General features: G+C 41.0%; 1 protein-coding gene across 6 annotated transcripts in view; it reads right to left on the reverse strand.

Annotated features, from left to right (window-relative positions):
• Window positions 1–12,804, reverse strand: part of GRHL2 (grainyhead like transcription factor 2) — a 158,183-nt gene that overhangs the window by 22,481 nt on the left and 122,898 nt on the right. For all 6 annotated transcript variants that reach the window (XM_072734126.1, XM_025994782.2, XM_025994780.2 and 3 more), the window contains exon 12: window positions 8,576–8,607. In XM_072734126.1, coding sequence (XP_072590227.1) covers window positions 8,576–8,607 — 32 coding nt within the window. The remainder of the gene's footprint in view (window positions 1–8,575; window positions 8,608–12,804) is intronic.

Below are 12,804 nucleotides of genomic sequence, written 5' to 3' on the forward strand. Positions count from 1 at the left end.
TACGTAAAACAGGCTGTTTAGGGAATACTGCTTTGAGGGACAATCTCATGATAAAGGTACTCAATAAATCTGAGTTTATGAGTGAGGGTATGAGAAATGATATTAGGAGTCAGCATTCTCTTTTATTCACAAGTAAGTCAAACTGAAAACAACTAGAGGGAAAACTCAAACCCAGGTCACAGTGGTAATAAGCTGTTAGGGTGCTGTTCCCTCTGTCTTCACCCTCATTACCTTATCATAAAAGCAGGTCATGTTATTCCATTGTGTCTTGGAAATGGGGGTGACCATGATCCCAGGGGGCAGATGATTAAAAATCAATCCACACAACTGCCAGTGAACAGTAAGTTAATAACAGGTAAATAGCCTGAAATATCACCAAACATGCTTTCATGCTGTGCGAGGCTTCTTAAACCAGTAATTTTCTTTTTCTCACAAAGCAATATTTATTTATAATCTTCCAGTTCTGTTGACTTTTGATAGCACCCCATCCTAAGCCATGACAAACTCTGCTGTTAAAATAACACCTTGGATAAACCATATGTCTCTTGGGGGTTCAGAAATGCTTTTTCACACTTTCAGATCTATGAACCCAGCAAGAGTCAGTAAGGTTTGTGGTCTAGATTCAAATGTTTCATTTATTTTCAAAGCAAAGCGAGAAAAGAGGAGCAGGTATGGGAGACCCATTTGATAGATGAAAAAAACCACAGACTTCAGGTCTCCTAACGTCCAGCCCAATTACACCATACAGTACCATCGAAGGACTAGAGAACCAAGGGAAGTTGCTTTCTCTGTTGTCAGTCTTTATGTCACTGGCAAATGTGTGGCTAATATGTGAGGTGACTTCAGCAGAACATAAAGCCATTGCTTTGTGGGATCAATCTCAGGGAGAAAGAGTCCCCAAGGTATAAACAAAAAACTGCTAAGTCTCATCAAAAAAAACTCTGGGAAGGCATTCAGATCTGAAGCCTGGGTCTCTAGTCATACTCACCAGGCTGAGCTGCAGTAGCCATTTGCGCCTAGTGATGAGGCACCGAAAAAAAGTACAGAAACGAGCTGTAGGCACCACAGAGACAGTCTGTCTATTTCACACTTCTGCTTATGGTCTACATGCGCAAGTTACCATGTGTACCCCCAAATAAATTTAGCTTCCTTCCCCATATTAGCTCAGAAAAGAGGAAGCTCTCTTATGTTCAAGTCCTTACGCTGTCGCTCAGTATGGAGTAGGATCTCAATTAATTTTTTTAAAAATTTACTTATTCATGAGATAGATAGATAATTTACTTATCTCACAGAGAGAGAGAGAGAGAGAGAGAGAGAGAGAGAGGCAGAGACACAGGCAGAGGGAGAGGCAGGCTCCATGCAGGGAACCTGATGTGGAACTCAATCCCAGGACCCCAGGATCACGCCCTGAGCCAAAGGCAGGCACTGAACCACTGAGCCACCCAGGCGTCCCTCTCAATTAATTTCAATAACAAATTACACTTTGGGGTATTGATAGAATTCATCTGGCTGAATTAGCAAAACAAACAAATCCCACACATAGATTTAGAAACCAGTACTATAGTTAAGAGCTCAAAAATGCAAGTAATAACTCACTAGGTTTAGTAGGTCCCAGAAGGATCATATGAAGAGAAAATACAGATATTTCTGTTCTGATAAGATGTAGTTTATGGCATGCCAATGTTCTCGCCAAGAACAATGTGAAAACTGTATAAAATTAAACAAAGAAAGGGAAGACCTCTTGAAAGTACTGGAGATTGCTAATGGGGCAGTCAGGGCTTGCAGAGCTGAGAGCTCAGGGTAGAGAATGCTGAGAGAGGAGCTAGTAATTAGTGAACCACTGTCCCCTCAGAGCCTTTGTCAGTTCTTGATTGGGAGCAAAAAGTGATAATCCCAGCTGGGCACATGTGCGGGGACACATATGCAAGGGCCAAAAAGTCTGCACAGTTTTGGTAATCTTATGGTGTTATAGAAACAGAAATTGGTATTTGGGGCTGCAAAGGCATCTAGGACTTATGGAAAAACTTTCAGAGAGAAGGGAAGCACAAAGAAGTGAGGCAGACAATGCAGTATTCCTTCCAAGATACTTGCCAAGTCCCTAAGCTACACAGAACAAGAAATTGAGCAGAAATCCCTTTAAAACTATAGAAGAGGTTTTGGTGGTCTCCTTAAGCTAAAGAGACAAAAATCAGATTTCAGATCCCGCCAAGGAAGAGGGCCAACAGAAAGTCCCTCAGAGCTACAGTCTAGCAGTTAGGATGAATTAGAGGTTTAGTCTGAGGCTAATGCAAATTGCAACTAGGCTTAGAGTCATTTCTGCCCTGTGGAGTACAGTGATCTGCATTCACTCAGGCTGCACTCCAGAGGAAAGAGAAAACCTTCACAAGAGAAAAACATGGTCATCCAGATCTGTAATTTTTACATACACTGTTCACCATTCAAATAATGCTTATTAAATATACCAATAAACAGGACCAAGAGAAAAACAGACAATAGAAGCAGGCCACAGAAAACATACCTTTAGCATATTATTGAGTTACCAGATATGAACTTAAAAATAGTTGTGATTATACAATAATCATGAATATAAATGACAAGACATACAGAACTAGAATCTATTAAAATAAATAAACCAATTCAGTAAACACCCTGTAACTAAAAAGTACAATAACTGAAATTAAGAACTCAATAGATGGGGGCAGCCCCGGTGGCGCAGCAGTTTAGCGCTGCCTGCAGCCCCAGGCATGATCCTGGAGACCCTGGATCGAGTCATACGTCAGGCTCTCTGCATGGTGCCTGCTTCTCCCTCTGCCTGTGTCTCTGCCTCTCTCTCTCTCTGTGTCTCTATGAATAAATAAATAAATAAATCTTAAAAAAAAAAAAAAAAAGAACTCAAAAGATGAATTTAAAAGAGTTGAAAGTTAGGTCACTAGAAAATGTCCAGGCTGACACACAGGGAGCAAAGAAGATGGGGGTATCAGAAAAAGCATGTAAAAAACACAGGGACACAATAAAACGTTCTAATACATATTTCAAATCTCAAAAGAGTGCAGAGAGAGAACAGATAAGAAGCACTGTTTGAAGAGTTAATAGCTGGTAATGGTCCCAAACTGATGAAAGACATCAACCCACAAAGTCAATAGGTGCCATAAAATACCAAGCAGGAAAAAATATAAAGAAAACCTACATGTGGGAACATCTTAATAAAAATTCTGAAAAACTAGGAGAAAGAAAAACATTCTCCTCCTCAAACAGTAAGAAATGTAAGAGGGAGAGAGAGAGGACAATCACTTTGAAATAGCAACATTAAGGCAAACACACAACTTCTCAACAGTAATGATGGAAACCAAAACTGAAAGAAAGTACTTGACAACCTGGAATTTGGTACCTAGCAAGAATATCCTACAAAAGTGATGGTGAAATGAAAGCAATTACAATAAACAAACAATATGAGAGAATTCTTTGCCAAAAGTTCTACAACAACGATACAAAAAATCCAACAGAGTTCTTCAGGCAGTAGGAAAAGAATCCCAAGGAAAAACAGAAATCGAGGAAGAAATGAAACAATGGAAAGAATAAACATAGATTAAAATTTTAAAAGGAGCCTTTAGTTTAAATCTTCCAGTTTACAAAAAAAGCAATCTAGTACATAAGTAAGAATAACTGGTACTAATGTAAGAAACTGATGAAAATATTTTAAATATTATATAAAATGTCCCTTGCCTATCTGATGCAGATTTGAGTATTACTGAGTGGGTTTTTAAAAGCAATATATAACAGTAAAAAATAAAAGTATATCCATTGAAAAGGGGGTGGGCTTCTTCCTTTTTTTTTTTTATTTTTTAAGATTTTATTTATTCATGAGGGACACAGAGACATAGGCAGAGGGAGAAGCAGGCTCCCTCTGGGGAGCCTGATGTGGGACTTGATCCCAGGACTCTGGATCATGACTTGAGCAGAAGGCAGATGCTCAGCCACTGAGCCATCTGGGTATCCCAAGGGGTGGGCTTCTTAACAACTGCATATGGATCTGCCATTACTATGAAATAAAAATTTTAACTAAAAACAATTGACAATAAGAGGCAACATTGTGGCAGACACTTGTGTAACTATTTCTAATGTTATAGGAATTAATATCTGTGGCTTCAGATAAAATTTCTTAGGCTTGAAGATAAGGATCTAAAAAGTGCTGTATCTCTACTTCGACAGTAGTGGGAAAGACTTTATCTGATAAACAGTGTGAGATGACAGCAAACACATTATTTTAGTGATGCACATCAATTTTAGTGATAAGACACTATGTCAAAGATGAATTGTAAATAATTAAAAAAAAACTGTTTCATAAGATGTAACACACATTTCTGAATTGTGTTACTCCTTAAACATAGATTAAGTTATATTAACAAAGTAAGTATAATAAATCATTGATTCTTTTGGCGATATCCATAATGGTTTAACTATTCAAACTGGCCCCAAAGCTTTAATTTATGTTTTTAGCTCCTCCTTAGGAAATTGAGGAAGTTGTCCTTTATTTTTAGCCACCTTATAATTATGTTTTTGTGGTATAACAGAGCCCATCATACCTTACATTTCATAGTTTGCTTAGCATCCTTGAGAAACTTATCAAAGTACTTGGAGCTCTGCAAAGGTGCTCCTTTAAAAAAAGTAGTGCAGAATTCTCAAAAATTTTATTTTGTGCTGATGAACACAGGCTGGTGACTTTTTAAATTTAGTACCATGGTGATTAAATGCACTCACTGGTGATAGATTAATAATATCTAACTTCCCCAAAAGGTATTAAATTTTTTTTTAAGATTTTATTTATTTACTTGAGAGAGAGAGAGCACAGGGTGGGGAGGACAGAGGGAGAGAGAGGAGAGGGAGAAGCAGACTCCTAGCTGAGCAGGGAGCCCGAAGTAGGGCTCAATCCCAGGAACCTGAGATCATGGCATGAGCCCAAGGCAGATGCTTAACCAACTGACTCACCCAAGCACTCCATCAGGTAGGTATTATTTGCTATATTTAGATGAGACTCCAAAAAGTTGTTATATGAGTTACAAAGCTTATAAAGGCCTGATTCAAATCATGGTTGGCAGGCTCCAGAGCAGTGCTTCTCAAATACTGCTCAGCTTTAGAATAACCTAGGGACTTTAGAAGGCTCTCTGTACCTAAACTGCATCCCACGTCAAGTAAATCAAAATGCCTGGGGGTGTTACCTATATGTGAGTATTTTTCAACTCCCTGGGTGACTCCAAATTGCAGCAAGAGGCCTACCACTGAGAAGTGGCGTCCAAAGCCTCTCTATCAAACTTGTAACCCCAGCTTACGAACAACCCGAGTGGGGTCTGTCGATGCTCAAACTCAGCACCAGAAGTCACCCCTAATACTCACTTTACCATCAAAGAGGCAGAAGCAAGCAGTGTTCCTCTATTTGTTCTGTTTAGGCATTTGGCAGATAACTGCTTCCAATCCACCTCATCTGCATTTTCTCTACTTTCCCCCTTTAATCACACTCAGATTTGCCAGCACTTCAGGCCAGCAGGCTGTATTTATGAACAAGTCTGTATCTATTCTGACCACCACATTGGCCTCTGAGTTGCAGGGGGTGGGGATGGGGGGACTGTGGTGTGCTTTAGCTGTGCTACCTCCTCTGGCTGGTGGTTGAGTGAATGCTGCTGTCTAGACTTAATCAGATGCTTTGATATGTATTGATTTTGCAGGCCAGGGATAGCCCTGAAGGAGGCTATGCAAATGCCAGGGAAGGTGGCACTCCTCAGGGCTCAGTGAGCTGATCTCCTTAGCCAGGTACACTCATCTGGGCTTGTCACAATATGGGTTCCGAGCTCCAAAGGGTGAGCCAAAGGTGTATCAAGGCCAAAAAGCTATCACAACGAGGCCTGTCTCTGTGCCTCTTTGGCAGCCACAGTTCAAGAATTAAGAGGGTTAGGTGACGAGCATAATGGCTAAAAGCAGGAGTCAGCTAGACCGGGTTCCAATCCTGCCTCTACCACGGCCAGCTGTATGACTTAGAACACATTTCCCTGCTCATTACAAAGTGGAGGTAATTATAGCATCCTCCCCATAGAAATTTTGGGAGCATTCACTGCAACAAAGCATATAAAGCACTTACTTAGTACAGTGCCTAGCCAGGATATCCAGTGAGTGTTAATTATTCCTTTTACATATAACAATAGCCAAGTACCAACCATGTATTAACACGGAGGCTCCAAGGCCACCCACAGTGTTCAACTGAACTCTAATTAGATGTATGAGAGATGGAGACTCGGGCCTCAGGCTTCCTGATGATGCAATAACAGAGGGTAATTCTTACAGAGAGGCCAAGCCATGGGAGTCAGAAGTAAGTCAATTGGCTACCTAAATGTTGCCAACTTGTCAGGAAGGACAAAGGCTGAAGTCGACTTTTCTGCATGTGAAGCAGAGCTGGGGTCTCAGGCACTTCTCCCTTATGAGGTTAACTTCTTCCAGAGAAGAGAAGAGGAGAATGTTAGTGCTAGATCAGACCTCGAGGATCACCTCATATAAAATCCTCATTTCACAGCTGAGGAGATTGAGAGCCAAAGGTCAAGGAGCCAGCCCAAGGCCTCACATCGGTAAGCAAAGGCCCTGGAGTAGAATGTGGGCTTCCTAAGCTCAGAGCCACTGTTCTTTCCATGACACCACACTGTCCCTTGTAAAATACATGAGCAACAGATTAGAATCCAATAGTGCTAATGTTTCTGCTCATTCCAGCCACTGGGAATACATTACCTATGTGCCAAGATCAAAAGAACAATCCAATTAGGTATTTTGAAAATTCAGAACTCTGAATTTAGAGGTTAGATCCTGGACAAGGTTCTGCTCTTAACCAGCTGGGGATTCTTTGTGATTCTCTATCCTTTAGGCCAGAGGGTGGCACACTTTTTCTGCAAAGGGCCAGATGAGCAAATATTTAGCCCACACCGGTTTCTGCGGCAATTATTCCACTTTGCTGTTGTAGCACCAAGGCAGCCACAGGTAAGACATAATAGAATGAACAGGGTTGTGTTTCAATTAAACTTAATGGATACTTGAATCTCATTTATTTTTCACATGTCGCACAATATTATTCTTCTTTTGGATTTTGTTTTTCAGCCATTTAAAAATGTTTGCAGACAGGGGCACGTGAGTGGCTCAGTTGGTTAAGCATCCAATTCTTGATCTCAGCTCAGGTATTGATCTCAGGGTCATGAGTTCAAGCCCTGCATTGGGCTTCATGTTTTGTGTGGAGCCTATTTTTTAAAAAAAACGCTTGCAGACTGTACAAAAATAGACAATGGGTTGATTTGGTTCTCAGGCTGTAGTTTATTTAAAACTCTGCTCTAGGAAATGAACTCAGCAATATCTGTTCTACTTACTTCATCTTGAAATGTTTTATAAATAAATATATTTATTGTATAACCATAGGGATGCTCTGGTTTGACTATCATCTGAAAAAATGATCTAGAGATTTTATATAGATATACCACAAACCACAAGTTTAGTTGTATATATGTAATGTAACATAGATATTGAAAAATGAATGTAGTTCTAGATTGTTTTAAGAGAAAAATAGGATGTGGGTCACAAGAAGAAATTATCTCAATATCATCTCCAACTCATGTGGTTGAGAACAGATATTTATTTCTGAGAACCAATTCTAAGGAAATGATTAGAAATTTGGTGGTATCCCCTGGAGTGCAGATGTTGAAGTGTAATAATAGGAATGGATGGGGCTTTTCTAAAGAGCAGAACTAGAGCCCATAGGTGGAAGTCAAAAGAAGGTGGACATCAGTGTAATAGATAAACTTTCTGAGAGCTGCAACTGTCCAATGGTGTCATGAGCTACCTTACATACAGTGAGAGTATTCAAGTAGAAGCTGGCTGACTACCTACCAAAAATGTGGTGTACCATGTTACACTGCCTAGAAGAGAGGGTTAGCTAAATGACCTTGAAGATTCCTTTTTGTTTCTAAAATTCTAAGAGGGTATAAAGTGAGTAAATACACAGAAAGCACTATGCAAGACACCTGGGAGCCTTAGTGACCTGACGTAAACCCTCTCTTACCTACAATCCCAAGGACAGTGACTAGGCTCTCAGCTTGCCTAGTTTCATTCACACCAGCCTCACCACTGACCCCCTGGAACAGTTTCCCAGAGTGAGGGCTTCAAGAGGTTTGTGTGGGTGACCAGAGCACTACAAAGCAGGGTAGGCTTTGTAGCTCCCTGGCTCTCCCTGGCTCCCACCTCAAGCCCACCTTGATCCTGCACTGGGGCCAGAGATTTCAGTAATTGGACTATTGGTGAAAAAGTAGAATTAAAGAGATGTGTCACTTAGAAAAACAGCTAGTTATTCAAAGGCAGATCACAGGAGGGAGAGAGATATAAAGAAAGGCTTGGAAGGAGAACAGCATTTTCCTAGCCTTCATCTCAGACAGTTCTCAAGAGTCAAGCCTTTCTCATTTCTCAGTTCTAAGTTCATGGTTATCCTGTACTCCAAGAGCCACGGCTACTGACATGAACTGACTTTGGGTGTAAAGTGAAAGAACTGAGTGCTTACCCTTCTCGTTCATCATCCGTGTTGTAATACATCTGTGGGAACAAAACAACAGTCTTACTGTAGGTCAGACACAAGAAATGGAAATATATTACATGATGCACATACTTTCCTAGGCTCTTACACTGTCTTAAAAAGACAAAAGGCAAATCTGTTTAATGATGCCTATGTGTGTGTGTGTGTGTGTGTGTGTGTGTGTGTCCAAGGAAAGACAAATTTAACCTCATATTCTCTCTAGGGTTAATTCTTGGGTTTTAAGGAAGTAAAGTTGGAAATCTGATTATTTCTAGCTCAAGTCATTCTGATCAGACTATCTACAGTTCTAAGCCAGCTCTTGCCTTTGACATTAAAGAAGTATTTTAGCAGGATCTAAAAATCATTGTTTAGAAAGGCTCTGGGGCAAGGCCTGTGAATAACCAATTCCATTGGGTCCATGGGTGAGCAAGCTATAGATACTGTACTCTGGCAAGGCAGGGGAGCAAGAGAGTCCTATGGCAATGCAGCAGAAACCCCAGGCCTCTGTGTGTTCCCCAAAAGGGCCTGGGCTGTCCTGGCATCCCACAACCACAAACACTTAGAGTCAACTGTCTTCGGGCTGGGATAAGATCATATAGCTCTAGGAGATCCTCCTGGTCAGAAGACCCCTGAGAATAGATTTCTTTAGGTGGTCAGCATGGTTGCAGGCAGAATCAGATTTAAAGAAATTATGCAGCATCCTTATTATTTTATGAAACTACAGAAATCCAGAAGGGACCTGCTATGTATCTAGATCCTTTTGGGCCAATTATTTATAAAAATTAATTGTGGGCCTTTCTTGAGCTTTATCTATGTGCTTCGGGATCATTTTTGTTTGGGACAATACTCAAATTAGCATCAGAGATTTACACTTTAACTTCAAAAGTTATTTGTGGTGCTAGCATACCTCATCACTGCCCCTGCCCCAGTTGCCTGGGAGAAAAGCTCTGCCTAGACTGACACCCTCCCTACACACTTTCTTAAAGGCTCCTGGCAGTTCCTGGGATGCCACCACTCCCAGACTTTGCTATATAACGAAGCTAGTTACCTGGAACTCCTTGGGGTATGAGTCATTCTAGTTATTAGTCAGATTTCCACAGGGAACTTTCCTCTTGAAAATCTTTTGTATCTATTGTTGTATTGTATACTTTGTTTCTTTTTAACACAAAATAGCAAATGTAAGATGTTTTCTTCCACCATATCCCAAATTTCAATGTGGCATTGGAGCATCTGCCACTGTGACGTTCTAGAAATGCGACTATTTCAGTGCATATGGAATGATACACACGAGTGAGGGAGCCTGGGTCATATCACTGGTCACACAACTGAATTTTCTGGAAAAAGCTCCTGATGTTGGCCTGATTTTTGCTAATTTCTTTAAATGCAGCATAATGTATCTGCCCTGTCTGACTATATGACAGGGTCATGGAGGGCTCCCTGCAAGTTAACTGGTGACCTCAAAATGAAGCAGCCTTCTCTTAAGTGTTTTCCTGCCCTCTTGAATGGTCTCTACGACACTGTCCCTATCATGTTCCTTGCATTGTCACTTCTCTCCCTCAACCCACTGTTTCTTCCTTGTGGGCTGTAGGCCTTATTGCAGGAATTTAATTTTTAGACTGTTTCTCAAATTTTAGAATGCATAAAAAATATCTGGAGACTGTTATAAATGTGAATTCCTGGAACCCTCTTCAGAGATTTTGATTCAAAAGACTTGGAATGGAACTTAGGAGCCTGAATTCTTAGCAAGCACTCCTGTGGTTTGGGAGAAGTCCGTTTACAAACCACAACTGGGAAGACTGCTCCATAGGGCACGAGGGAGGAGCAAAGTCCTCCTTGGGCTCAGGTTCCTTGAGGAAGTCTGACCAGAAAGATGATGCCTCTGTATCTCACAATTTCTCCCAAACTCCCCTTATCACTTGTTTTTAAAGGCATTCCAGAGAAAAGCCTCGGTGACTATCTGGGATTTAATGTGAAGAGAAAGAGACTAACAACGATTTCCACGGTGCCTGCACATTGGGTTCATTCCCTGATTTTAGTTTTTGACAATTATCTGATGATTCCAACCCACATGTGAATCGATGAGATAATGGAAAAGGGAACATGTGGGCTGGCAGTGAAAACACCTACTCCCCCACCCATGTTCTTGGAATTGCTGTGCCACAGCTCATGAGCCCTCAACATGACAGGGGGAGGGGGGGTGTCTCTCACTGACCCTAAGAGCTGAAGAGCTGAACACTTTCCAGCTGTGCAGTTTTGATGTTGCTGCACACCAACACTTACCTCTCCCCTCACCCCCAACCCCGGACCCCACATTTTGACAGGCTAATGCTGGATCTTATTTGGCATGTTAAGTCAGCCACTCCCTGCCCCACACCCACTTCTAACTTTATGGCACTGCTGGCTTCCCTCCTGCCTTCAAACCCATCTCCCTACTTTCTAGCTCTTCCAAGAAAAGGTAGACTTTCAGTCCCAGCCAGCCACTGTAGGTGCTCCTGACCTTGGCCAAGTAAGTTGATCAACCATAGAATATTCACCCGTTGTACCAGAGCACAGTGGACTGTGTTCCTTTGCTGCCCAGAGATCAGGCAGGCTCTGACCCCTGTAACTCTGCCTCCAAGGCCACAGGGGAAGCCTGAGGGCTCTGTAAGGGTGGCCCTGGACTGTAGAACTTAACTTCGCCAGAGGCCTGGGGGCACTGCCTGAGCTGCTTTGCAATCACTAAAACCAAAAAACTGTAAAGGCTACATTTTCCTTCCGATTTGGCCATAGGCTAGGAATCCAACTCAATATGGCCACAGGCTAGGAATCCATTTCGGACATGGAGAGGCCAATGAGGCCAATGAGGCCAGTAAACTCAGAGTCATGAGCAGCCAGATTTGGTCACTGCTCCTCTGAAGAGTCATTTACAGCTTTGTATATTTCAGGGACGTGTTGCCAAGAGAACAGGTCAGGCTGTCAGCTTTGACACAGAGCCGAAGCCAGAATCATGATGGTGAACGCTAAGAACAATTTAACTCAATTGTCCCTTCTTCTGGAAAGTGTAGATACCCAGCTTCACAAAATCCTATGGGGCTAAGACTGTAAATATACAAATCACCATATTCTTGGGAATTAAAAAAATAAATAGAATGAGGTGCTGGCACTCATAGCTTGCTAAATCCTCTTCTGCCTTGTGTCCTTGTTCCTATCAAACAAGTAAGACAAGAAAGGAATGTTAAATTAATTTCTAGTGGAATCCACTCTAAGAAAAAACTATAGGTATTTTGTTACCATGTTATGTCATGAACAGCAACAAAGAAGCCCAGTTGTGTAAGTACTTTGTCTCATACCTATAATGAAACAACATGGGGAGGGACAATATATTCTTAAGAAAGAACAAGTTGAGACAATAATGATTTCTCCTCCTGACTAAGGTCAATTCCACTGAGTGTCTGAACACTTGGAATGGAAGAAAAACCTGAGTATGTCGGTATGCCCCTATTCTCAAAACAAACTCTTCCTCAGAGGATTCTGAGTTTAAAAGAAAACTAGCCCATACACGATGCACTAAAACCTAACTAATTTAGTGAAAGACAAATCTGGCTAATGCTAGGGAGGTTCTTTTCTTCAATTCTATTTTATCACATAAAATAAATAAAACTAAAAATACTAAAGAAAGAAAAATCATCCATCACATAATCCTACTCATCAAGTGTTGTAATTTTTCTTGTTACCTGCAAGCTCAGGTATAAATCTAGATTCATGTTACAGACACAAACGGGTATTCTAATTTTTTCTTACACTGAACATTATCATAACTAGCTCCTATGTTGCTACATAATTTCTGTAATTATAATTTTAGTGGCCATATAATATTCCATCAACTTGAGCTACCATAATGAGTTAATTATTGGGTGTTTATGTTATTTTAATTTTAGTCTTTAATTTTGCTTGTAGGTATGACTAGAAGACAGGAATTACTTTTAAAAAGGCTTGTCTACAATCTCATTTTTCTTTCGGTGTGAAGTGACTCACCTATTCAATGAAAACTGTTAATTTACTAAGGGAAAAACTGCTTATATGGTTTTATGTAATCAAAAAGTGTTTCCTTTTGGGCAACTTTCTGAAGTTATAGGTGCAGTTCAACTTCCCACCATCAGGTGGAGCTCTACCACACCAGGCGCATCCCACATGACCAGAGCCACAACACAAAACTTCCTCAGGTTATCAGCCTCCTT

Source organism: Vulpes vulpes, chromosome 13 (genome assembly GCF_048418805.1).
Source record: "Vulpes vulpes isolate BD-2025 chromosome 13, VulVul3, whole genome shotgun sequence".
Lineage (NCBI taxonomy): Eukaryota > Metazoa > Chordata > Mammalia > Carnivora > Canidae > Vulpes > Vulpes vulpes.